Source organism: Sphaerodactylus townsendi, linkage group LG13 (genome assembly GCF_021028975.2).
Source record: "Sphaerodactylus townsendi isolate TG3544 linkage group LG13, MPM_Stown_v2.3, whole genome shotgun sequence".
In the NCBI taxonomy this organism is placed as follows: Eukaryota; Metazoa; Chordata; class Lepidosauria; order Squamata; family Sphaerodactylidae; genus Sphaerodactylus; species Sphaerodactylus townsendi.
Genome location: NC_059437.1, coordinates 2,355,042 through 2,382,948, shown reverse-complemented (window position 1 = coordinate 2,382,948; position 27,907 = coordinate 2,355,042). Strand labels below are relative to the sequence as shown.

At 44.0% G+C, this 27,907-nt stretch overlaps 1 protein-coding gene across 1 annotated transcript in view; it reads left to right on the top strand.

The window, feature by feature from the left end:
• Positions 1–2,030: 2,030 nt before the first annotated feature.
• LOC125442901 (transcriptional regulator ATRX-like) overlaps positions 2,031–27,907 on the top strand; it is a 36,053-nt gene continuing 10,176 nt past the window's right edge. Inside the window, exons 1-12 of the mRNA XM_048514678.1 lie at positions 2,031–2,138; positions 9,448–9,578; positions 11,135–11,314; positions 13,986–14,076; positions 15,262–15,367; positions 16,341–16,529; positions 16,972–17,110; positions 17,500–17,609; positions 19,278–19,424; positions 20,683–20,860; positions 24,793–24,930; positions 26,424–26,599. Of these exons, the coding sequence (XP_048370635.1) occupies positions 2,098–2,138; positions 9,448–9,578; positions 11,135–11,314; positions 13,986–14,076; positions 15,262–15,367; positions 16,341–16,529; positions 16,972–17,110; positions 17,500–17,609; positions 19,278–19,424; positions 20,683–20,860; positions 24,793–24,930; positions 26,424–26,599 (1,626 nt within the window). The 5' untranslated portion in view covers positions 2,031–2,097. The remainder of the gene's footprint in view (positions 2,139–9,447; positions 9,579–11,134; positions 11,315–13,985; positions 14,077–15,261; positions 15,368–16,340; positions 16,530–16,971; positions 17,111–17,499; positions 17,610–19,277; positions 19,425–20,682; positions 20,861–24,792; positions 24,931–26,423; positions 26,600–27,907) is intronic.

The window sequence follows — 27,907 nt, the reverse complement described above, 5'->3', positions numbered from 1 at the left end:
CTGTGAGACCCCAAAGAAGAAAGCAACAACACACCTGATTGTCTGGCATTGAAAATGTCAGAAGTTTTATGTGACTAGAGTCTCTGTAGGGCATCAGTGGTTGACACATTTGCTACATTCCTGAAACTTAGACTGAAGTGTGCGTGCTAGAATCTAGAGTGCAGTGGTTCCAGCTAGAAAAGAATCTAAGACCGAAACGTACCTTGCTACCGGGCCGTAGATGAGTATTTTCTTGGGAGAAAGGGGATCCTGGAGTTTGTGTGTACTGGTGGGGGAGTATAGTCATAACTTGGTTGTTAAAACAGCACATTTCTAAATATTAATGTATTGTCAAAGACTTTCATGGCCGGATTCAACTGGTGGTTGTGGGTTTTCCAGGCCATGGTCTGGTAGATCTTGTTCTTAGCATTTTCCTTCATCTGTGGCTCGCATCTTCAGAGGTATATCACAGAGAGAAGTGTGTTACATACTTTGTCCAATGAGAAGGGAATGTTTAGTAGGGTATATATTGTCCATGACTCAGGGTGGGGAACCAATCAGTAAGTGTTTTGGGTGGACCTTGCTATGCAAAGGTGTGGTTGAGTGCATTGCATTGTGGGTGGGGTTTTCAGTCTGTTTACATTTGTATTCACATTTGCATTCCCTGCAATAACATCAGTATTAGTGAATGCAAATCCTGTGTCTGGGTGGAGTTCATTGTCCATGAACCTAGCATGCCCTTTGCCTTTGATTCTGGAGTTTTTGAGTACTTGTAGCCAAGTTTTGTTAATTCTCAGAGTCTCTTCCTTCTTGTTGAAGTTGTCTTGGTGTTTGTGGATTTCAATAGTCTCCTTGTGTAGTCTGACATAGTGACCATCTGAGTAGTCCAGAATTTCAGTGTTTTCAAATAAAATGTTATATCCAGTGTTTGTTTACAGCATGTTCTGTTACTGCAGATTTTTCGGGATGGTTAAGCCAACAGTGTCTTTTGTGCTCTTTAATACGAGACTGAATGCTGCATTTTGTAGTTCCTATGTAGACCTGGCAGCAGAGGTTTTATATATCTTTATCACTCAATGGCTAGCGTAACATAATACAGTTTGCTGTCAATGCTTAGAGCATCCAAAGTCCATTTTGGTATATACACTGATTTGCTAAGTAAAAAGTCTGCAAGATCAGAGGTATGTTAATCAGTGTACTGGAAGGGGGTAGAGATTTGAGAGGTGCCGAAATCTTTATTTTTTTTCTTGTTGGCTTCTGTCCCATCCCATCCCTCCAGAGCAAGGACAGGAGCTGAGGTGAAGATGGTGGATTCCTGCTGCGTTACCAAGCTTTGCAACTAGAGGGCAATTTGGCTTCCCCCAGAAGGCTAGATTCATATCCTTCCTTTCTATTGACTGAAGAGTTGGCTTGGTAACCATTGGTAACCCCCATGCAAACGGTGCATTGTCAGCAAGAGTGTTGCTGCTACTGTTCTGTACTTAAAGTGAAGTTTTTTGAAAAAAGTACATGTATAACACTTTATTTTAAATGTTTAGGGTAGATCCCAAGAGATGGACTACTGAAATATTTAACTGTGTCTCCCGTAGAACTGCAGTGTGTGTTTGTGTGTTCCCTGTTCCTGCCTTGTGTACAATATTCTATGAACCAGTGTATTAAAATCACGTGTGTGGCGCCCCTATTTGTTTACCTATGTGTACCTGGGGCTGCTACACAGGAGTGCCTAGTTCTCATGCTGGAAAGTGGGCTAAGGGATGTGGTTTAGCGAATCCACACATCTAGTGCTTCTACTGTGTCATGGCAGACCTCAGCTGAAGGAGCTGTACTGGAGTTTAAGAAGTTGCCCTAATTGTTACAGTTTGATCTGCTCTTCTGTATTGAAACTGCACAGATTATTTCCGACTGATGAATGGCACTTCTGGCTTTATAACTATGGGTTTCAACTTGTGTTAACTGGTCTTATCGAATAAGGTCTTGGTAATTGGGGTCTTGCACAGAAAAGTTGTTGCTGAATTTTTGAAGGGATTGCTGATTTTGTGTACAGCATTTGATACATAAAAGTTTACCCTTTTTTCCCCTCAAGGAGATGAAGGAGAAAATAAATCAGGGACTGTGCCAATGGAAGAGGAGGAAGATGATGACGACGATCCGGAGAATAGGTATGATTCCCTCCGTAAGGACTGTAAAAAGATTATAACACACCCTAGGCGTGGGCGCAAACGAAACCAACGGAACACCACGCAGGTTGTAAAAACCAGGAGTGCCTGCCGTGTAAAGACTCGCTCACGGGCTTCCCGCAAGTTTGAACGAGAAGCCAGAAAACAAACCCCAAAATCCAGAAAGCAAAGAAAATAAGAAAGTACGTTTAAGTGTTAACTTACACACCTTGCATAGGGTGTGTTATAAATGCATTACAGCACTGTCTGTTTTGTGTTTCCATGTAAAAATGTGGGTTTTGTGTAAATTGTACATTCAGTGACATTTTTAGAAAGGCGATTAGGTTCCTGAGGCTGCCTTCCTGTATAGAAGCAGACCAGCATCTGTTCAGTATTGGGACAAGCTTCATTTTGGGTCTTGAACGGCTTTCCGTTAGTGTTTTTCTTTCGTTATCCAGAAAACCTGATTAGAATGTAGAGCCAGCAATGGGTCAAGCACTTATTGAAATCCACTTTGTAGTATCCCAAATGATTGATTGGCTTTTCTTTTTGTCAAGGAACAGTGGCAGTGACTGAGATTGTGGCTACTACAGCAATTTGTGTTTTTGTTTGCATCAATGGAACTGAAGTCACGTGTTTAATCGAACGTGTGCATCAGTATACTTAGTATTTAAATTTTAATATTTCCATATTGTGGTAGTAGTTTTGCAGGCCTTACAAATCTCCTAATATGTAAGTCCTGTAACCTGCCTAATTACCAAACAGTAAACTGGAAAACATAAAGGAGACTGGATTTTTAGTTTGCTATTTGTAAGATTAGCAGAGCAGTTGCTTTCAGGGCACCCGTGCTTAATGTCTGGTTATCAGCTTTATATAAGAACTGTTTTTTTTTACCAACTTGACTGTTTTTATCTGCCTAAGAACAGAGAACTAAACACATTTTTGGTTTGTATCTGAAATCAATGTTAATATTCGCTCTCCTATATGGACTTTGGTACAGAAAAATGCTGCTAATCTAGCTGTTTCTTGCTCTTAGAACATAGAACATTTAAACAAATGTTTATTAGTTTATTTTTAAAGTGATCACTGTTTATAGGGATTGACAGTTCAGAATGATGAAAAACTGTTGGAAAAAATGTATTGTAATTTTTTAGAGTCATCATATTTGACTTGCTTTTTGAATCATTAATAGAATTTTCAAAGCACAGTTATTAGATAAATAGAGCTAGAAAATCTGTTGTTAGATGTTTTGCTGGGAGTATTATCCTTCGTTTCTTAATGCTTGGCTGATGAACCCTGAACAAATGTTTTAGTTCAAATGTTAAATTTATTCAGTAAGAGTAATTTCGGGGGGGGGGGGGGGTGCTTTAAAGGTGAGTGGGAGCACGGAGAAATTCTCCATAATGTTAATGCAGGAAAGAATTAATCTACCTCTCTTAAGCAGAGTTGGTGTTCATCAGCAAATAGGCTCTGTCAGTGCATCAGAAGAATATTTGTTGAATCACAGTTACGTTATATTAAAGCACTTCGTTTTGTAACTGAATGAAGAATATGCAATTAAGTCAGATCTGTGATCACAGGCACTGGTTAGAATGCAGAGGTCTGTGTGCAGAGCTCCTTTCTGCTGTCCCAGGGGTCTGCAACCTGCGGCTCTCCAGATGTTCATGGACTATAATTCCCATCAGCCCCTGCCAATTGGCCATGCTGGCAGGGGCTGATGGGAATTGTAGTCCATGAACATCTGGAGAGCCGCGGGTTGCAGACCCCTGTGCTATCCTTTCTGCTGCCTCCCCTCAGGCTCCTTCGAAATCTGCGGAGGGGAGGGAGTGCATGCACCTTGGAAAGGGAGAAGGACTTGGCCTTGGCCTTTGTGCAGGTGGAGGTGCTTCCATTGAGCCCAAAGCTGTTTGGATGCTTGCCATGATTCCCTGTCAGTGGCCTGCATTGTGCCTGCATCAGTCCTAAAGTGCATGTTAGATTTTTGCTTGCTTTTTAGACAAAAACAGAACAAACTTTTTTCCGTGAGGCCAAAGAATGATGCAGGAGACCTGTAGCCATGTTAAAAGACAGTGCCTACAACTCTCCTTTTCTGATTTAAATGTGTTTCCTATCAAAATGTTGAAATCATCTTTGCCAGAGTGCAATATTTTAGTGGGTCATAATATAACAGACAGTGCTGTACTTTATTGTGGTGTGTATTTGTTTCTTATTGGTTTGTCTGATCCTTTCGCTAGTGCTGTTTAATATGTTTGGAGTTATTTTTGTTCATTAAAATATACAGTGTATTAATGCACAATGCCTTTGAAGTATTTCATGGATGCAATAATAAATTTTTGTAAAACGTGTTTCTCGTCCAAGCATTTAATTTAAGAGATTAAATTTTATTTTATTTTTCATTAAGTTACAGTAGGCAACTTCTTATTTTTATTAATATTCTACCCATCTAATATCTTCACTCAACTATTTCTGAAGTCCTTTCGTTTGAAGCTAAAATGTGTTTAAACGCGATTCAGGGCTTAAGATGATGGAAATAATAAAGCATGTCTAGTTGTCTCATGCTTCTTCTAGGCAATTTTAAAGGTGTAGCGGCCTTGGTGATGTACTGCCAGGTATTTCAAGGGCGGTGAATTCAGACTTGTTTCTTGTGAAAGTTTTAATTGACAAAGTTCATGGAAAAAAGCCCTAGAATCATGGCTTCTGATAGAGTGAACTTCAGAGGAGTGTCGTTTTGTTCAGTACGAAGCAGCTGAAATCCTTCATTTCTCACATTTTTATAAATAAATATTTCATAAATGTCATTCTTACCTAGGAAGAAAATACAGAAGGTGTGATTAAAACAATACCACTGTTATGCTGTGGTTAAGCATCTCTAGTCTAGAGTAATTGTTAAGGCAACCCAAATTAAGATGGTGCTGTATTGTGTTGGCCACATGTTCATCTTTTGCACCAAAATGTGTTGTTGACAATCAATGAAATAGAATTGAAACTTTCTGGCACCAAGGTGTGGCCACCTGGCTGTATTTCCCTTTCCCCATTTCATAGCACTTTTTCAAACTTAAGTCTTCCTTGAAAGAGGGAAAATCAATTTATTTTTTAAATAAGAACTTTTTGGTTATAATAACTCCCATTTTTCTTGATAGGTCTTAATAACATAAGAGGTTCAAAGCTTTTATGTAACTCAGTACAAGATTTTATTAGTTCTAGATAGTGGTAAGGTCAGAAATTAGGTTCCTCATATAACCTTTTTGCATTCGAGCCACCCTGTTTCCCCAAATATAAGACATCCCCTGAAAATAAGACGTAGTAGAGGTTTTGCTGAAGTGCGAAATATAAGGCATCCCCCAAAAGTCAGACGTAGCAAAGTTTTTGTTTGGAAGCATGCCTGATGAACAGAACACAGAAATATAAGACATCCCCTGAAAATAAGACATAGCGCATCTTTGGGAGCAAAAATTAATATAAGACACTGTCTTATTTTCGGGGAAACACTGTAAATGTCTCTTAAGTGCAAGTTGTAGGCTAGATCATTGGTAAACAGGATGTTGTTCCCTTTGCAGTCATTACATTTTTATTAGTGCCTCCATCTTTTTGTGTTTCAGCCCTCAGATATCTAGGTTCAAGCCAATGACAACTAATGGTACAGTTTGCTTATGGGGCTGTTGGTTAGAGATACATTATCAAGAAAATTAATTTACTCAGCTGACTGAATTGTGAGTTTAAAAATGCATGTTGGGGGACCCACTTTTCATCACTTGTCTGATGGGATCTGTATTTTTTTTCATAGGCTCATTCCGCACATGCAGAATAATGCACTTTCAAACTGCTTTCAGTGCTCTTTGAAGCTGTGCGGAATGGCAAAATCCACTTGCAAACAGTTGTGAAAGTGGTTTGAAAACGCATTATTTTGCGTGTGCGGAAGGGGCCATAGTTGCTGTGGTTCATGCTTCTTAATAAGTGTCTTCATAACTTGTGACCTGCCAAGCTGGCCATAGACAGCCATTTGTAAGTTCACCAGTGCCTCATGTATGCTGTCTGCTTGGGAAGGCAACAGAAATGCGGTTTGCCAAGCACCTTTCAAGCTGGCGGCCCGCATTCAGCTTCACGGGGTACAAATTACGCAGGCGAGCCTTCAAATTTTGAATTCCGTGATTTTCTTTTAGTTATGTTGATTAAAAAACAGGAAACCGAGTGGAGATATTATATAAGATCAAAATGTTGAAATGCAAGGAATGGACAAAATGTGTGTTAATATTTTTTTTTCAGGGAAGCATACTTTTTTGCAGTGAATCGCAAAAGAGGGAATACATATGAAGTAATCAACCAGTTAAAATTGTTCTTATCAAAATTCTCTCTGATTTCTTCCTGCTAATATTCCCCCCTCCCCCATGTCTTGCAGATAAAGAAACATATGTACTTTGTTCAAAAATGCAAAAAAACTCTCTATGTTAACATTGAATAGGCACCCTTCGAGTTATATTTTCTTTTATGCCCTTATTCCCCACAGTTTTGCCACATCTGTTAAAATAAGAGCGTAGTATATATTTCAGGCTTGTGGTTTTCATGTCTGCTTCTGTAGATTGGATGCCTTCCAATGTTATATGCAAATCTTACAAACCCCCCCCCCCCCCCCCCCCAAAAAAAAAATTGGTTTTGTCATGGCAGCATCCCTTTACCCAGACCAAGTAGTTTGTGAGACTTGGTTTGGGGGTGGGGACGGCAGGAAGGTATAGACAAATCCTCAAAATCCAGTAGCATCATGAATCCCTGCTGTGTTGACCCAGGATCCCTTGACTGCATGTTTGAAAGTGCACACAAATAGTACATTCCTTTTGCTTAATTATGAGCATTGGCGTTTCTTATATTGCAGTAATTATTGCAGCAGCTGCCTCCCCTTTCAGTTGCACGATTATGAAATAATATGCATTTTAGAATCTTGCGTATTGTTGGGCAACATTTTTGTTCCTTTCAGAATAGAACACTTTTCAAAAGCTTTCTAGACAATACATTCTAATGTAATTTCTTGGAGAATTTTGGGAAACACCTGTACGGTTCCTCCTATTCTTTGCCTTCATCTGTAGCACATGTGGCAGCAACTGGACCTTCTCGAAACCCATAATCGCTTGGCAGTAACTTCTCACAGGATATCCATGAGATAGAATTAACTTGGATACTTTATTATAGCACGAATAATGTCCCTTCAGAATGCTGCACATCGGAAGGGCAGGCCAGATAATTGCTCAAGATGCTACTTCTGCCTTGGGGTGGGCTGGGCTGGTTTCATTCTATTTTGCCAATAGATACACAACAGTTAGTGATGAGCAGCTGGTGCACGTTCTATCATAAACTGGAATCAGAAAACGTCATCTTTCTCCTTGCTGCCCACATCCACCAACACGTGTGCATCCATCCCACTGACAGGTAGAGGGAAGGGTTGCTTCTCCACTTCTTGTTTTGGCACAAGGATTAAAATGTCCTTTCTGGAGAAAAAGACTGCGCAAAGTGACCATTTGTGACTCCTGATAGCTTGTGTGGCGGTGATTTTAAAATGAGAAAACCAAGCAAGCAGAGAAGTCCTTCTTTTGAGATGGGGGGGTCAGAGCTTGGCAGTCCGCAGTTCATTGCAAACGAACGCTCGACTCACCTGGGAGCAGCACAGATCTGTCAACAGGTCGGTCCATTGTGTGCTTTATCACAGACATGACTTCACTGAGCAAGTTCTAGGTTAGGACACAGAACCTAGTGCCGTGGTGGCAAACCTTTGGCACTCCAGATGTTATGGACTACAATTCCCATCAGCCCCTGCCAATTGACCATGCTGGCAGGGGCTGGTGGGAATTGTAGTCCATAACATCTGGAGTGCCAAAGGTTCGCCACCACTGACCTAGCAAGTAGCATCCCTTTCCAAATATTCATAGACTAATTTTTCATGCAATATTGGTGTTTTCACAGTGCTCTGCAAATTGTTGATCTTTTAAATCTTCATGCTAGATAGTTTTCCTGGACACCTGTTGAATGCAGCATACTGTTTGAATCTGTATTTTATTCCTTGAATCTTTTGCAACTCCGCCATAATATGGTAAATGGTAAAAGTACAGATTGTTTTTATATATAACATTGCATAGTTTGTGTAGACCATGGATGCTTTTTTTGGTCTAAACTTGTGCGAAAAGGCCAGCGTGCCAATGATGGTGACATTTAGGTGCATTAAGATTTTTTGAAAAGTGTCACAATACTGGGGTGCTGTGTGGTTTCTGGGCTGTGGTGTCGTGTTCTAGCAGCATTCTCTCCTGACATATCGCCTGCATCTGTGGCTGGCATCTTCAGAGAATCTAATAGTAGGAAAGGAAAGCAAGTGGAGTATGTATACCTGTGAGTCAAGGTCAACAGGTGAGGGCATCTGAATGGAAGTGGTCTGGCAAGTGAGTAACAATGAAGTATGTAGCATGTGAGTAACAATGAAGATAGCAAGGTCAGTAGGTGAGGGCAATCTGAATAGAAGTAGCCTGGCCTTTGTTCCCTTTGATTGTTTATTGTCTATAGTCAGCCTGTGTTTGTGTGAAGCTGATTAGTCACTGTCTTGACTCTAGTGTTTTTCAAAACTGGCAGCCAAGTTCTGTTCATGGTTTCTTCCTTTCTGTTGAAATTGTCCATGTGCTTGTGGATTTCAATGGCTGAGAGAGCATGCTGAATGCTGAAAGGAGAGAATGCTGCTAGAACACGGCCGTATCGCCTGGAAACCACACAGCACCCCAGTGATTCCAGCCGTGAAAGCCTTCAACATTATCACAATACTGATTCTGTGTGCCCAGAGGGGCTTTGTGCCCCCTCACATTAACCTCCAAACTTGTTTGGGGTTGCTAAAGGGGCTTATAATAGTAGTTGGGAGGCGGCATGAGAGCCTTTCGTGAAGTCATGCCTGTGGTGCTTTTGCCCCCCCCCCCCTTTAAAAAGAAATTAACCTAGTCATTGTTCCCTATCTGGAAGACCACTGCGGCTGATGTGAGAGTCTGGTGTTCAGCTAAATGTACAGTTAGAATGATGAGATAGAGGGTGAAGCGAACTATGATGCTGCATCTGTCACAGAGGTTCTGCGAGTTCTCAAAAACCTACCACGTTATTACCTCTCTCAAGCAGGCTGATTCACTAAGATGCACTTCTGTTACCCAGGTGTTTTGTTTTCCATCCGTTTAACCTTGCTCAGTTTTAAGCTGTGAGGACTTGCATTGTCCAACTATGTGACAACATGCATCATATATTCTATTTTTACTGTTGAACCAATGGAATACATCCCTTTTTTTGTCTTGCTTCAAAGAATTGCCAAGAAAATGCTTTTAGAAGAAATCAAGGCCAATCTTTCCTCTGAGGAAGATGTTTCTTCTGATGAAGAATCGGACGATGGGAAAAAGAAGACAGCAAAGCCAAGCGAAAACCAGGGGGACAATGGTAAGCATCAGATGGCAACATGGTTTTCTGAACCCCCTGTAACGTCAAAGTATGTGCTCAGTATCAACAGTACAGTCCATGTACTGCGAAATCTCTGACCTCCTTAAACACTGAACCTAAATGGCAGGGTAGTGATGAACACATTGCCCCTGCTTATTAGAACATAAGAACATAAGAACTAGCCTGCTGGATCAGACCAGAGTCCATCTAGTCCAGCACTCTGCTACTCACAGTGGCCCACCAGGTGCCTTTGGGAGCTCACAGGCAGGATGTGAAAGCAATGGCCTTCTGCTGCTGCTGCTCCTGAGCACTCCAGGCATCTGCTAAGGCATTTGCAATCTGAGATCAAGGAGGATCAAGATTGGTAGCCATAGATCGACTTCTCCTCCATCAATCTGTCCAAGCCCTTTTTAAAGCTCTCCAGGTTAGTGGCCATCACCACCTCCTGTGGCAGCATATTCCAAACACCAATCACACGTTGTGTGAAGAAGTGTTTCCTTTTATTAGTCCTAATTCTTCCCCCCAGCATTTTCAATGGATGCCCCCTGTTTCTAGTATTGGGAGAAAGAGAGAAAAATGTCTCTCTGTCCACATTTTCTACCCCATGCATAATTTTATAGACTTCAATCATATCCCCCCTCAGACGTCTCCTCTCCAAACTAAAGAGTCCCAAACGCTGCAGCCTCTCCTCATAAGGAAGGTGCTCCAAGATGGTTATTCTCACCATCTAATTTATTCTGTGAGAACGTAAATTGTGGTGTTCGCTGCCAGGGAATGCAGTGATGACCACGAACACAGAGAATTAGGTAAATTTGAGGAGGAGAGTTCCAGCGACTACCAGCCATGACTTGCAAAGAAAACAGTCACACACAGAGACCATAAACCTCTGAAACTCAGCATCAGGGGCAGGCTTTGACCTCTATGCCCTGCAAGCCAACTGGCAGCCCACTTTGTGAAACGGTGTGCTGAACTTGGTTGGCTGTGACTCTGGCCCTTTCCGCACAAGCAAAATAATGCGTTTTCAAACCACTTTCACAACTGTTTGCAAGTGGATTTTGCCATTCCGCACAGCTTCAAAGAGTACTGAAAGCAGTTTGAAAGTGCATTATTCTGCATGTGCGGGATGAGCCTCTGTTCCAGGTGGAGGTTTTTATGTTCTTATATTGAGACTGCCGTGTGCCTGAGCCAAGTCAAGATAGTGCCGGGCTAGTGTTGGTTTTACCCCCAGAACTTCTGTTTTTTTCTCTACCTTGCGCTGCTGATAATCTTATATAATTTTAGTGGCACTGAAACCTTCACAATGTCGCTTAATATTTTGTGGCTTTTCCTAAAGTGAGGTGTGGATTCTTACCATCAGAGTAACATTGACACATTAAAAATAAGTGAAATGCATCTGTTTCGCAGCGGCTGGGTTTGCTTGTCAGTCAGACATAATGCAGCAGTACAGTGTCGGGTTAAATTGACACACCTCCCTGTGATAACACTCAGTTAAGTTATTCCTCCAGATGGTAAAGAGAGAGGCCTTGTACTGTCTTTTTCTCCCCCCTCTGCAACAGAAGAGAACGAGCAGGAAGACGACTCTAGCTCTGGCTCAGATGTCGAAGAGGCTAAGAAGTCTAAGTACAGACACAGATTACTGAGACATAAGTTGACAATGAGTGATGGAGAATCTGAGGAAGAGAAAAAGGGAAAATCTAAAGAGTCAAAAGAAGTGAAACGCAGAAATAGAAGACAAGGTACTATATTTGAAGTGTGTGGACAGTAACACACTGTTCATTTGGCAGTGGATTATGTGGAATTTGATCAGGGTTTGCCTCAGCGAATATAATTGTCTGTCTGTGCTTGGTCACCAAATAAAATTAATCCCTGCATACAGAACTACAACAGAAGAAGAATGGTAAAGTGGTAAATGGTAAATCTGAGATCATGCTGTTGCTTGCTTCTTCATGATATCAGGTGATCCAATTTTAGGAATGATGCCTGATGTGTGTTGAATCAGAGTAAAAACATTTCCATCAGTAATTATTTTTGTGTTGTGGGAGATGACGGCCTAAAATGTTAGGACCAAAAAGTAGCAGATCGTGGCCAGATAGCCCAGAAAACCCACAACAGCCAATGATAATTTTTCTTCGTTTTCTAAATCCTTTATTCAAATCTTCATTCAGAGTTTCTAGTTGTGAACCAGGTTGTTCACTGTCATCACTTGCTGCTTTTCCTGTAATTTTCTGGTGAATCACTAAATCAGGGGTCTGCAACCTGTGGCTCTCCAGATGTTCATGGACTACAATTCCCACCAGCCCCTGCCAGCATGGCCAATTGGACCATGAACATTTGGAGAGCCACAGGTTGCAGATCCCTGCACTAAATCTTAATAGTGTACTGATTTGTGGGTCATGAAAGCTGAGCAACACGGCCGCCCATGGCAAGTCGAAGGACTCCTCGGGTTTGGAGAAAAATACGATGATGTAAAGTAATTCCCATATGGACTGAATATGGCCTAGAAGGGATGGCATGTTGAAAGCAGCTGGGGGAGAACTGAGGCAGGGACATAAGGGAGAGTTCTGCTCAAGTCAGAGAAAGGTTAATAAAAGGTTATTGAATCTGAGAAGGTGAAATTGTGAGAAACCGGGTCAGGTTTCCAAATTGTCCCCCTTAGTTTCTGGTAGGCTTCAAGCTTGTTTGGCTGTATTGATCAGGACCCAAAGCAGGTCCCCAGTGCGGTACCCACTAATGCTTCCCCCAAGTGTTTTCAGAAAGTGGGCGGTGCCAGCATGGCTTTTGATTGGCTGTTGGAAATCAGAATGACTAATCAGATAAAAATGGCATTTCTTCAGTGGCAGCTGCAACCATTTCCAGTGCATTTTAAAAATTATTTATTATTGTTAAGGTGGATAATATTATTATCGACTTGGACTTTTTTTTGGTTGCATTCACTGCTCTGTATCAGAATTTGAAAACCACCCACAGGCTCAAAAATGTTGGGGATCCCGGTCCAAGGAATTAATTTATTGGGGGCATTCTTGACCAGCTGCATTAGAAACTCAAAATCAAATTGAGGTCTGTTACAGGAATTGTGGAGAGAGGAAGCGTCAGTTTTACAGGGTGTAGGCAAACTCTTCAGTATATTTGGCTTGGTAGACACTGGCTTTCATAGTATTCAGTCGTTCAGAGGCCTTATTTGAACACAGGTAGATTGAATAAGGCTGACGTTTGCTTCCAGATTTTTAGAGTGTCACTTTGCCCATACATAAAAATTATTACCATATATACTCATGTATAAGTCGAATTTTTCAGCACATTTTTAATGCTGAATAAGCTCCCCTCGACTTATATGCGGGTCATTAAATTTTTGTGTGTGTTTCTACTTTGCCGGCCAGCAGGGGGCGCAGTTTTTATGCTAGCAGCACCAAAATTTCAGGGTACCCGCAGAAGACACTCTTGATGATACCAGCCAAGTTTGGTAAAGTTTGGTTCAGGGGGTCCAAAGTTATGGACCCCCAAAGGAGGTGCCCCCATTCCCCATGGCTTCAATGGGAGTTGTTAGTAGATGGGGCTACCTCTTTTGAGGGTCTTCATAACTTTGGATTCTTCTGAACCATAGTCCATTAAACCTGGCTTCGTCCTTTATCAGGAGAGTTCCCTTTTATGATACCAGCCAGGTTTGATGAAGTTTGGGTCAGGGATCCAAAGTTATTGATCCCCGTGTTAAGTTCCACATACAATGGAAACTAATAGTAGATTTTAATTTGGATAATATCCTCTTTAAATCTAACTTCAGCTACATTTGGACATACAGATGATGATGAGGAACTGCCTTTGAAGGATTTTTTAACTCTTGTGTTTTAGCTTGGTTAAGCTGCTTGTTGGTTTTTTGTACTTTTAAAAGCATTGTTGATACCCATATTGTTCTTGTTGACCCTCTTTTCCACTTCATAAAAGCTAGTTTACTGTTTTTCTTTGAAATAAATATTCAAAAAACATTTAACCTACTGGATGCCCCCATAAATTGATGCAATTCTTTTATTGGTATCTATTTTTATTTTTGAAATTTTACTCAGCAGCTGCTGCATTCTTGTTCTAATTTATACGCCGAGTCAATGTAAGTTTTCCAGCTTTGGGTGGTAAAATTAGGTGCCTCGACTTATATGCGGCCTACCATGCTAACGAAAGAGCATACGTATATCTTTGTTCATTTTGAGACTTTACATTAAATTAGAAAAATTAATTTCAGGCTTTGTTTTCAGTCAGTTATTGATTGCTGTCGTCTATGGCCAGCAAGTGACCCTGTTCTCCCCTTTCTCCTGCCATTAGTGTTACGCTGCCTTTTGCTAGCTTTGTGTGAAGAAGTTGATAAATACTTAACTGCCGACTGTGACAATTTTGATAGTCCTTTTTTTTTTGTTAAAGTGAGCAGTGAGGATTCGGTAATCGCAGCTAAAACAACTGTGGAGTCAGCAGAAGTCAGTGAATCGGAAGATGACCAGCGTCCTAGAACAAGGTATAAAAAGTTTGGTAGAAATGTTGGACTTCTCGGGCTTTTTTTAAGGTGAGAACCGTCATTTGTTGAGGACAGGTACAGGACGGTCCAGAGGATGGGGAAACATGTAATGGAGATATGAAGCATGAATGTAAATTCACAAAGAAAAGGAATGAATCTGGTCTGTTTGACCCAAGGGTCCTTGAGGCCCTTTTGGGCCACAACATGTCAAGCAAGCAGCTTCTTTTCTGCTGCTGCTGCTGCTGCTGCTGCTGCTGCCGTTGCACATGGAGTGGTTCTGCGTTTTCTTTTTTCTGTGCCCTGAAACTGTTCCGTTGGATCTCTTGACCTTCTAAGAACCAGGGGGCATCCATTGAAATGATAGGGAATTAGGACTAATAAAAGGAAACACTTCACCTTAAATACGTGATTTCGGTGTTTGGAATATGCTGCCACAGGAGGTGCAGGATACTACCAACCTGATAGCTTTAAAAAGGGCTTGGACAGATTTATGGAGGAGAAGTCGATTTATGGCTACCAATCTTGATCCTCTTTGATCTGAGATTGCAAATGCCTTAGCAGACCAGGTGCTCAGGAGCAGCAGCAGCAGCAGCAGAAGGCCATTGCTTTCACATCCTGCAGGTGCTTCCCAAGGCACCTGGTGGGCCACTGCGAGTAGCAGAGAGCTGGTCTAGATGGACTCTGGTCTGATCCAGCTGGCTTGTTCTTGTGTTCTTATGTTCTTAAGAGATTATTTTTCTAGTGAACGAGAGATGGGTGGGCTGGCAGTTAAGGGAAGAATTTGCTTTCAGTTCACACAGCAGGACCTTTGTGCGACCTGTGTGGAGTACTGGTGTAGAACTAGAAGTGGGGTTCAAATCTCTGCTCGGCCATGACACTCTCGGGCTGACCTGGAGGCCATCTCTCCCTCCCTCTTCGATTAGGCTACCTCAGAAGGTAGCGTTGAGGATAAAATGGTGCAAAGAGAACTATGCATGCCACCTTGGGCTGTGTGAGGAAAGGCAGGATAAAAGTGTGATAGATCCAGGCCACTGTTTGGGGTCAGGGATTGAGCAAGAGAACGGACAAGAATAAATGACTGTGCTGTGACCGGAAAACTGGGAAAATTTCTGATGTGACACATAATTGTCTAGAAAGGACTCATTCAAGAATAGTTCTGTTTGCTGCTCTTCTTCACTTTCTTAGATCTGCCAAAAAAGCAGAGTTAGAAGAAAATCAGAGGAGTTATAAACAGAAGAAGAAGAGACGGCGCATCAAGGTCCAGGATGACTCCTCTAGCGACAATAACAAGGTATTGTATATTTGGGCCAGGATTCAGAGAATGTTGGTGGAATTTTTTTAATCTTCAGAAGGGTTTTTAATTGTTTCCTAGAAAGGCCCTCACCCCCAGATGAAATAAGCTTTGTTTGAAACACAGGGAAATTTGAAAAGAAGCCGATGTTAAGTCCAGAGGGGTGGCGGATCAGGCGTTCACTGGGAAAATGTGAAAGATATCGCTGGTCTTGTGTCCCTCTTCTTATGCTTTTTTTTGGAGCATGGCCTTTACTTGCTGTCCAATTAGCATACCTGGGGAAAAAATATTTTGATCTGTCATTGAGGCAAGTGTTTGTCATCATCTGCTTTGGCAAGGAAGACAGGCTATAAATGAGGTTAATAACTATAATCATGTTTGTGGAGCATGTTGAAGGTAGTTCTGCTGGTTAAAAATCTGCCTGAAATGTGTTAGAATGTCATTTTCTGTTTTGCCTCTTTTACATCTGCCCCTTTTTGTTTTGTTTAAATTGTCTAACTCCGCGGGCTTCTTCTTCATTATGGATCACCATACCCCATCAACCCTTAAGCAATACCATGGCCAATTGGGGCTGATGGGAATTGTAGTCCATGAACATTTGGAGAGCCGCAGGTTGCAAACCCCTGGTCTGAATGGCATGATGGCCCCTTTTGAGACTGGAGGGATGTCAGGAATGCCCGTGGGGTTGGGGGAGGATGGGCTTCTGTCAGAAGAAGGAAACACTGAAAATTATTGGGATGGGTGAGCCCCGGGCATATCTTTTTGGATCCGGCAGGATTTTGGGCAGGATTTTGAGCATTATGTGTGTACATAGCAGCAGGAGACTAACTGTGCCGTTGTGAGCTTTGGAGCCCCAGGCCATGCTATATTTGTTTCTTTGAATTAGAGCACTTCATGTACTTTGCTGTAATGAAATCCATGTGACAGGTACAAAAAGGCGGTAGGTCTCTCAGATGTTTTCTTTGGATTTCAGCAGAGCAATTCTGAGGATGACGATAATGAAGATGACGATTCAAAATCTCCTGGGAAAGGCAGGAAAAAAATACGGAAGATTTTAAAAGACGATAAGCTCAGAACTGAAACACAAAATGCATTAAAAGAAGAGGAGGAGAGAAGACGACGGATTGCAGAAAGAGAGCGCGAGAGAGAAAAACTAAGAGAAGTATTTTCCCTTCTTGGTTCTTTCATTTAAAAGGAAAGGGTTAACGGGTTTACTTTAAAAATCAAGAATACAGAGAGATTTTTCAAATTGAAAACCTGATGAAGTTTCTTGAATTCTTATCTGAAGTTTTCCAGATTTCAACAAACTTTCTCTGCTTCAGATGGAAAGCTTCTACAGTTTCCATAGCATCAATTTATCTGAGCCCTTCGGGGGTTGGGCGGTACATATAAGTTTGAAAAATAAATAAATAAATAAATAATACATTTTTAATACAGTGTGTTTCTTTCACATTTCAGGGGGATCCATTGCCTTACAGTGTAATAGGGCCGTTAAAATAATTGTTTAGGGCATATGTGTGTTCTGGAATTCTGTGTAGCTGCAGAAAGGATTAATTCAGGAACAAATTTGAACTGTTTGGAGTTTACACAAATTTGCTTTCCAGGTGATAGAACTAGAAGACACACCACTGAAATGTCCAATTACCACAAAGCTGGTTCTAGATGAGGATGAAGAAACCCAAGAACCTGTGGTACAGGTTCACAAAAAAATTGTCACAAAACTGAAGCCACATCAAGTAGATGGTACTGCTTGCATAGGGCCACCGGGGCTGGGTAAGTGCAACGCCTCTGGCAGAGCAGTGGAGGGCGGGCTTGTGCCACGAGGTGGCGGGCTGGATGCAGCGCCGGGCTGGCAGGGGTGCAGGGCGACACGCCTGGGCGCAGTTTACCCATCTCTGGTGGTATGAGCTTTAGTAAGTGAAAAGTATCTCCTGAAATTCTACATATCTGAGGAATTTGGCAGTAAGCCAGAAATCCAGAAGTTTAAGCAACTGACACAAAATTTCAGCTGTTCCATCACTGTTCGAAGCAACACTGCACGCTTAATTTTTTCCCTTTGGCTAACTGCCAAATTAAATAACTTCTGCAGTCTATATGATCTTTTTAAATGATCTTAAAAAAATTATTTCTAGGTGTTCAGTTTATGTGGGATTGCTGTTGTGAATCTGTGAAGAAAACAAAGAAGTCGACAGGGTCTGGATGCATTCTTGCCCACTGTATGGGTTTGGGAAAGACCTTGCAGGTACATTTCACAAGTCCTTTTAAGGGTGGATCTGTTTCGTTTTTCTTCTCTTGGTTAATGCCACGAATCCTGTGACATTCCCTCATTATTCGAGCACAAACTCCAAATATGTGATACCTTTTTAATGTTCCCATTTGAGCGAAAATCCAGTACCTAGTTCCTGCATATTGGCCTTGTCACATCGGTGAAGTACGAATAGAGTAACCTACTGCTGGGGATGGGAGAATACAGGAGAATGGGAGAATATGCGGGCCTTCCCTTGCATTTGATCCGGAAACTGAAACTGGTCCAGCATGCAGCTGCCCTCCTCACAGGCTTCCAGATCAAATACAACCTGTGCTGCCGCTTCGCACTGGCTCCCTAAGTTGAATTCCCAATCATCTTCTCAAGGTGTGGGTTTTGACTTTCTAAGGCCTTACGGCCGCTTGGGACCCTCGCATCTTCGACCGTGATTACCCCATATGTACCTAAGTCTCGACTTCCGCTTCAGCAGAGGCCAACTTACTGGAGACCCTGGTCTCTTCTGAATGATGCAGCTGGCTCTCCACTGCCAGGGCTCTTTACATGCTCGGTCTCCGCCTGGTGGAATTCATTCTGTCCGTTCCGCGGATCTGGATGATTTCGCAGGGCCTGCAAGATCTGACAGTTCCACCTGGCTTTGGAGAAACCAGTCAGCTGAGTGTGCCCTCCCCTATATCATCGACCCGCTATTGGGATATATGGGTCCTTATTACTCAGGACCTGCTACCTTCCTCCTCCTAGGAGGATTAGGGTTTTAGGTGGAGGCCATCTTAGGACAACCGTTGTTTTATTATATTTCTGGAAGTATTATATGATGTTTTTATCTGTGATTTTATGTTGTACACCGCCCAGAGCCCTTCGAGGATGGGGCGGTATATTAAATTAAATTAAATTAAATCTTTAAATAACAATAAATAAATAAATAAATAAATAAAATAAATAAATAAATACGTGGTATAGAAACAGCTGTTCTGGGGAGCTTAACCATTGTGTTATTAAGGGTGGGGCCAGTGTGGAAGAGGGAGGGAGGTTCTCGCCATATGAACACATCTAGCACAATAAAGTTGACACCTTTTCTGCATTAAGAGCTAAGGTTTGCCATGACGAGGAGTAGGGAAAGAGGTGCACTTGTGAGGCACATTGCATGTAAGATTTTCCCCATATTAATTAGGGAGGTTTACTTAATCACTTGGGTAGGGGGAGAGATTCAGGAACAGCAAAACTGGAACAAAGGAGAAACTCGCTGACAAGTTTGGTTGCATAGCAAATGTAGGAAAGTACAAATTGTGGGTTCACTGTGCAGGGAGAGATCCCATTCTCCTGCCTACCTTGTCTCTCTTTTTTGTGCAGGCCAGACAGGAGCAAAATTTCCCCTCATGGGCTCACTCTTTCCTTTCTTCCCCCTCCCAATTCATTCACCTGCCTAATGGTTCTTCCTGTTCCCTCATCCAGATGTCTATTTGACATGATGCATATCAGGTTAACATAAAGAAGATGTTTTTAACATGTTCAAAAAATGAACGAATACAAGAGTTTAGTAAGGAAAGAAAAATGAAGGAGGGCAAAGAGATGTATAGGTCACTCTATTTTGTGAGAAGTGGGAGTTTCTTGCATTAATCACGACTTGCTTGGCTTTCTCTCTTGAAGGTAGTCAGTTTTCTTCATACTGTTCTGTTGTGTGACAGACTGGATTTTAGTACAGCTCTTGTCGTTTGTCCGCTGAACACGGCCCTGAACTGGATGAATGAATTTGAGAAATGGCAAGAAGGCTTAGAAGATGATGAGAAGCTAGAGGTACGTGCTGTTTAAAAGGCATTTTCTAGAGAAGTCACTTAAGCTCAGTCCAAGACATAATAAACTACCATTCAGAGGCATAAAGGATCGGATAACTTCAGGGTGATCAGAGCAGCTGCCTGCCTGAGCGCAGTGGCATGAGTCTGGATGCTGCTAGTCAAACGCTGGTCGGGAGCCAGCGAGGGGGATGCACTGGAGAGCTGGGATTCGGACCCCTGCATGGTGCGCAGCTGTTCCTGGCCAGGGTGTGAACCAAAAGGATCCCCCATCGGTGTTGCCAGTTAAACACGGGCAATTGTTTTCTCCTCTGCCTTCAATGGCAGCCTGTCTGACACAGGGGGATTCTGCACAGGCCAAGAATAAAACGGGTCGAGGCCCCTTTTAAAAACTTGGGGGGGGGGGAGTTCTCACAAAATTTGCCCCCCAAACACTGCTAACCTGTCTTAGTAGCCAGAACCCAGGTTAAATGAAAATCTCTGATTTAGTGACTTTTCCCCATTAACCCAGGTTGCAAACGCTTCTTGCTTGCCTGTGCAACCAAGTGCTGAAGTATTCAGTCCCCACCTTCCTCCTGCTACCTCATTACGTGGATCTCCAGGCGTCAGCCTATTCAATGCAGGTAGATGCGAAGGGATTCTCAGGGTGGGAGATTCTCAGCTGTGCAGCACACACAGAAACACAGTGTTTCCATGCAAACCGACCATCATGCAGACTGTAACAGAGGCAGCAGGAACGAGTCTCATGAACCTGCTGCTTTCCTTTGCAGAATCACCCTCAAAGAAACAAAGGCTGCCTTTGCAGACTTATTCGAGAGCTGCCCCCCTCCCCCCCCAATGGGCTTGCTTCTGAGTGGAAATGCTAGGCTCCACCTATACTACAGCTGCAATCCCATGCAGGTTTATTTGGAAAACAGGTGCATTGAAATAAAGTGAGACCTCTTTCCTAGTTCTGCGACATTCAGGCTTAACTTTTCCCATCACCTTAGCAAACTGAGGGTGGATAGTGGGGGTGGGACCAATTAGGACCCCCACAGAGCAGTCTACTCCCAAAAAGGTCCCGGAAGTAGTGATGCATGAATTCACAATTGCACTTGGCTCTTTTGGTGGAAAATAGCACAGTTGTTTTCTCTTCATAAACATATGTAGAAAGTTTATGTGTGCAATAGCTGCATTTTAAGTAGTTTGTATTGCTGCTGTACTCTAATAGCCTTTTTAGTCAGAAGTATACATTTGTGACTGTGTTTATCCTTTTTCACAAGGTCAACGAGCTAGCAACGGTGAAACGGCCTCAAGAAAGAAGTTACATGTTGCAAAGGTGGCAGGAGGAAGGGGGTGTCATGATCATAGGCTATGAAATGTACCGTAACCTTGCTCAGGGAAGGAATGTGAAAAGCAGAAAACTGAAAGAAATATTTATCAAAGCCCTCGTTGATCCAGGTGAGCTACAATACTGTGTGTAGATCATTTGAAGAACGATTGTGGAAGACAATGCATTTCAGTGCTACTGCTGGGTAGTTCTTGTGCTTCACGCTGATACACGCGTTTACAATGTTATATTTCCTAAATACACCGAACTGGGAAATGTTATATGCTAAGTCAAAGCACATACACACACGCGCGCACACACATCCTGCGCTTCTTGGCTTTCAGCCTTCCATGATATTTAATTACCGTATATACTCATGTATAAGTCGAATTTTTCAGTACATTTTTAATGCTGAAAAACCCTCAACTTATATGGTCAATAAATTTTTTTTTTGTGTGTTTTATTTCTGTCAATCTCGCAGGGCTTAGTTTTATGCTAGCAACACCAACTTCGGGTACCCTCAGAAGACACCCTGATGATACCAGCCAAGTTTGGTGTCAGTCTTCAGGGGGTCCAAAGTTATGGACCCCAAAGGAGGTGCTCTATCTCCCCATTGTTTTCAATGGGAGTTATTATAGATGGGGCCACTTCTTTGAGGGTCCATAACTTTGACCTCCTGAATTGAATCTCACTGTAAAACCTAGCTGGTCTCACTCAGGAGAGTCTCTCTCTTTATGATACCAGCCAGGTTTGCGGAGCTATGCCAGGGGATCCAAAGTTATTGATCCCCCAAAAGGGTGCCCCATCCCCCCCATTGTTTACAATGGAAGCAAATAGTAGATTTTCCATTTCTGATAATATCCCTCTTAAAATCTAAGTTGAGTTACATTTGGACATACAAATGATGAGGAGGAATACAGTTTTGAAGGATTTTAACTCTTGTGTTTTAGCTTGGTTGCTGATTGAGCTAAGGTTTTTGTACTTTTAAAGTTATTGTTGAGACCATATTGTTCTTGTTGACCCTCTTTTCCACTTACAGAGCCGGTTTACTGTTTTTCTTTGAAATAAATATTCAAAAACATTTAACCTACTGATGCCTCAATTGATGTAATTTTATTGGTATCTATTTTTATTTTTGAAATTTACCAGCAGCTGCTGCATTTCCCACCCTCGACCTATACGCGAGTCAATAAGTCTTCCCAGCTATTTGTGGTAAAATAAGGTGCCTCGACTTATATGCGGGTCGACTTATACACGAGTATATACGGTAATTTATTATTTCTGGTACTGAGGTTAGGTCATTAATTGACCAACAAAACCCCGTAAGTCTCCAGGTCCCCCAGAATTTTATAAAGCATTCCCTGACTGGTGGTTCCCTCTTTTGGCCTAACTTTTTACTTTGGTGGATAAATCTGGTATTGTTCCACAAGCTTGAACAAATGCAATTATGCAGCCAATTTTTTTAAGAGGCGAGTTCAAGTCTCCGGCTAACTATAGACCCATTAGCCTTTTATGTATATCAGGGAAGCTCTACACAAAATACCTGTTAAATATGTATTGTCGAAGGCTTTCACGGCCGGAATCACTGGGGTGCTGTGTGGTTTCCGGGCTGTATGGCCGTGTTCTAGCAGCATTCTCTCCTGACGTTTCGCCTGCATCTGTGGTCTTCTGAAGATCCTCTGAAGATGCCAGCCACAGATGCAGGTGAAACGTCAGGAGAGAATGCTGCTAGAACAGACCTGGGCATTATACGGCCCGCGGGCCACATCTGGCCCGGCGGATGACCCTGACTGGCCCCCCTGCCGAGCTGGGGAGCGAGGCGTCTTTGAAAGCCCCGCAGAAGCTAGAACATGGCCATACAGCTCGGAAACCACACAGCACCCCACCTGTTAAATATACTTATAATTTGAATCAAGGAAAGTAGGGTTCTTGGCCCCGAGCAAATTGGTTTTTTAAAAGGCAACTGTACCATGGAACATTGTATGATCCTAAATATACTTCTATCCAAATATATGAAGAAGGGCAGGACTATACTTTTTGTTGCTTTCCCAATCAGAAGGGACCCTGCCTGTCTTTAGCTGTTCATGAATGGACCCAGGGACATAACCAGAAAGCCTGAGAAAGCCCAGGCCAAGGGGAGTTGGGAATCTAGGACAGGAAAGGTTGGAACAAGGAGATCCAGAATACTAAAAACAGATGCACAGTGGGATGAGGTTTCACATACAATCTGCATTGACTGTAACAAAGGGTGTGTTATTTATTGATTGTAGATGTGTGTATACGTTGTATTGTGGCCACAGAAGTAGCCCCTGGAGCTGAAACACTAGCTTCTGTGGTCTTTGTGGTTTTTTTGTTGTGCAGCCAATTTAGCTGTTTCATGCAGTTCCTCATATTATGAAATTTAGCTTTTGAGGTTTATGTTTTTAACTCTTTAAAGTGCAGTTGCACTTAATAATGAATAAATATATGTAGTATTATTTTTAATTATTGTGGCTCAACCTTTTAGGTTCCTGGCCTGTTTTACGAAGTGGGTTAAGCCCTCTGTTTTGTTAGTGACTGTGCCAGCGAGCCAGGGGGTGTGTCATTTGTCAGGTCTGGCAAAGTCAACATGGATGACGTTCTTGCCACCCCTAATTGAAAGGGCAGTTACTGAAAAGAAGGTTGTGATTAGAAGACAGCAAGACCCGCTGTCCACATAAGCCAGCTCAAATACCAGAGTGTATTAATTGAAGGGCCTCACTGTGTTCTATTCCTGTGTGTCCATTTTTGGTTTTGCTTCCAACTGCCAGTAGGTGGGGTAGCATGACTTAACCTAGGTACTTCCGAAATTGAAAAAAGATTAATGTATAATTTCTGGTGGGCTATTTTCAAGGGAATGTCGGCAGAAATTTGTCTCTTCTAATGTGGTAAATCGACCTAGCTGGTGCACTTCATGCATCGAATGAATTCTGAAGTGAGGCATCTCATCCTGACTTGAGGGGTATTGAAAATACTGGAGGCCAGGCATTGCTGGCGACTTCACTTTTTTCATTGTGCCTTTGTCCTGTAATCCTCAGCTGTGCTTTGTAAGGACTGCACTCTGCGCTTTACAAACAGCTGCTCGTAGGATTCCTCTGCAATCAAAAGAAGAACAGCTCTGTTGTGCTGCCCCTTGTGCATTCAGCTGCAGGCAGGTTGGCAGATCAGATCCAGAAATGTAACTAAGTCAGGGGTGGCCGTGCTGGCAGGGGCTGATGGGAATTGTAGTCCATGAACATCTGGAGAGCTGCAGGTTGAAGACCCCTGAACTAAGTGGTCTCTCCTCCCATCCTGTGAGAGAAAAACTGCGTAATTATTATTATTATTATTATTAATATTATTATTTATTAGGTTTATATACCGCCCTCCCCTGGAGGGCTCAGGGTGGTTAACAACATATAAAATAGAGCACATATGTCAGATTAAAACCATTAAATATCAATTAATACGGCTCTAATAAATATAAACCTTACCCCATTAAAATGCAGCATTTTAAGATCAACATAAGATGGCACCTACTATCAACTCCCTTAAAAACCCAAAAGGAAGGGGCGGTAGGATCCGCTTGATGTTATAAGGGGGAGGAGGGAGCCCATCAGCGGCTGGTCTCCCCAAAGGCCCGGCGGAACAGCTCAGTCTTACAGGCCCTGCGAAACTCGTTAAGATCCCGCAGGGCCCGGACAGCTGGCGGAAGAGCGTTCCACTAGGCCGGGGCCAGAGCTGTAAAGGCTCTGGCCCGAGTGGAGGCCAGCCGCATCATTGAGGGGCCAGGGATCACCAGTAAGTTGGCCTCTGCCAAGCGCAGAGACCGATTTGGGACATTTGGGACAATTGAATATTGTCTCTGATGCAAGTGCATGTCTGCATCAAAGGCTGCACATGTTACTAGTGGAGCGCCGCACATTTGTACATAACCGTTTCTGGATTGAGCCGTAGTTGGTTATTAAGCACCATTGTGTTGTTAGTTAACTTCTGTGAAATATTTCTTCTAGGTCCAGATACAAGAGTCAAAATAGCTTTTCTTTCTTTCTCTTTTTTTAACCAGGTCCAGATTTTGTTATATGTGACGAAGGGCACATATTAAAAAATGAAGCATCTGCTGTTTCGAAAGCTATGAATTCCATAAAGTCCAGGAGGAGGATCATTCTTACGGGAACGCCTTTGCAAAACAACCTCATAGAATGTAAGTGAATTTGAAGGGAGCACCAAATCCTCAACAGCTGTCTGATGTCTGCAATTCAGGAAAATAAAATGCAATAGCTTTGTCTGTATGGAAGTAGGAAAATACGCCTTGCTGCATCGCCGGTTAACTTATTTCCCTTTACGCTTTCGAACCCATTTGGTGGGTTAGATGCTTGATGTAATGTTTGTCATAAGCATGTGCAAGAAATGGTGCTACAAAATAGAATTCTGCTTTCTTCTGCCTCAGTTAATTTTTTATTGGAAAATGCTTAAGTTTTCATTGGAAACCAGAAGACTCCCAAAAGGCCTTCTCTGTCAACTTGTCGTCTTGAGTTTGTCATCCTGTTCCTTTGGGGAGCAGGGCGAGGAGCAGCTTCCCTGCCTGCATGGCTTGCTGCGTTCACAGCATCACTGCCCTTGTGGGCGCCGGGTGGTTTGGCCAGACTCCCATGTTGTCCCATGTTGTGCCCTTGACTGCAGTAGTCCTATTCTTGCTCCTGTTGGGAATAGCCTCTGGGTCAGAGAATGGACAGTGGGTTGAACGTATCAACATAAGAAGCTTCCTTAAATGGAATCAGACCATTGGCCCACCAAAGTCAGTATTGTCTATTTAGACTTGCGTGGCTCTGCAGGATCTCCAGACTCTGGAGATCCTGCAGAGCCACGCAGGTCTGGAGATCCTGCAGAGCCACGCAAGTCTAAGTAGACAATACTGGTCTGGAGATCCTTGGTCTGGAGATCCTGCAGAGCCTTCATCTGGAGATCCTGCAGAGCCATGCTAAATAGACAATACTGGTCTGGAGATCCTTGGTCTGGAGATCCTGCAGAGCCTTGGTCTGGAGATCCTGCAGAGCCATGCTGGCAGGGGATGAAGGGAATTGTAGTCTGTGAACGTCTGGAGTGCCGCAGGTTGCAGACCCCTGAGTCCTAATCTTTATCTAGAGATGCTTGGGACTGAACTTGGGATCTTTGACCTTCCGAGTAGATGCTCTTACCACTGAGCCACAGCTCCTGTTTCATGGTCAGATACAGGAGGAGGGCATCATTTGGTCATGAATGACCTGACCTGAGTCTCGGGGTGACTGGTGGGGCAGTGGGGCACCAGGAAGTGGCTGGCGGTGGTGGAGGGGAGGGTTCTGCAGGGCCCCAGTGAGAAGCTTCTCCTTACTCTGCACTCAAAAGCATTATTATTGCACATGTGTGGAGGACCTTTTTGAAAATGCTGGCCATGATCCCTTTTCAAGTCAAGTGTTTATTGTTTGAGCCATTGGCTATAACAATACAGATATACATGCAGTTAAAACATTTAAATTAAAACAATAACTTAGTTTTACATTAAAATATAAATTATTTGTATTCGTGATCTCTAAATTAAAATGCCCCATCAAATACTTTCCACGTCAGGCCTTTTGCAAACAGAAATCACGTGGCGCCTACCTAGTTCTCCAGCGTTCAGCTCTAACTCTAGCTTCATCCTTTATCTGCTCTGTACAGATCACTGCATGGTTAATTTTATCAAAGAGAATTTGCTTGGGTCCATTAAGGAATTCCGAAATCGATTTATAAACCCAATCCAAAATGGTCAGTGTGCAGACTCCACCATGGTCGATGTCAGGGTGATGAAAAAGCGTGCCCACATCTTGTACGAAATGTTAGCTGGATGCGTCCAGGTATGTGAAATCTTGGCTTTACTTTGCAGTGTGAGAGTGAAAAATGCATTGCTACTGATTATAGCTGTCAGTTTTTTAAACATAAAAAACCTTACATGTTTTTGCAAAGAGAAATCACTGTTCCTTATTAGCTAGAAAATATTGCAAGTGTTGTCTCCTTCCATAAGTATGTTCGCTTGTACTTCTTTACTTTTAGATGGGTCGACAATCTTTTCTTTAATGAGGTAATTCTGAGCAATGAAAAACATCCCAAATGACACTGCCCCTCTTCCCTGGCACATTTTGTTCCGTCTTAGGAACTGGTTATGGCCCAAGGAAAAGCACCAGAAATGAAGTTATCATCTAATTAACACAGATGGATGTTCAATAAAATAAGTTTGTGTGTGTTTTAAAGAAAGAGCCGAGAGTAGATCTTTTTGTGGTCTTTTCCTGCATCTTCTAGAGCATAGTTGTCAAACTCGCAGCTCTCCAGATGTTCATGGACTACAGTTCCCAGCATCCCCTGCCAGTATCATGCTGGCAGGGGATGGTGGGAACTGTAGTCCATTCCCCACCCCCCCCCTCCCCCACCCCCCCCCCCCCCCACCCCCCTCCCCCCCCACCGCCCCCCCCCCCCCCCCCCCCCCCCCCCCCCCCCCAACCCCCCCCCCCCCCCCCCGCCCCCCCACACCCCCCCCCCCCCACCCCCCCCCCCCCCCCCCCCCCCCCCACCCCACCCCCCCCCCCCCCACCCCCCCCCCCCCCCCCCCCCCCCCCCCCCCACCCCCCCCCCCCCCCCCCCCCCCCCCCCCCCACCCCCCCCCCCCCCCACCCCCCCCCCCCCCCACCCCCCCCCCCCCCCACCCCCCCCCCCCCCCACCCCCCCCCCCCCCCACCCCCCCCCCCCCCCACCCCCCCCCCCCCCCACCCCCCCCCCCCCCCACCCCCCCCCCCCCCCACCCCCCCCCCCCCCCACCCCCCCCCCCCCCCACCCCCCCCCCCCCCCACCCCCCCCCCCCCCCACCCCCCCCCCCCCCCACCCCCCCCCCCCCCCACCCCCCCCCCCCCCCACCCCCCCCCCCCCCCACCCCCCCCCCCCCCCACCCCCCCCCCCCCCCACCCCCCCCCCCCCCCACCCCCCCCCCCCCCCACCCCCCCCCCCCCCCACCCCCCCCCCCCCCCACCCCCCCCCCCCCCCACCCCCCCCCCCCCCCACCCCCCCCCCCCCCCACCCCCCCCCCCCCCCACCCCCCCCCCCCCCCACCCCCCCCCCCCCCCACCCCCCCCCCCCCCCACCCCCCCCCCCCCCCACCCCCCCCCCCCCCCACC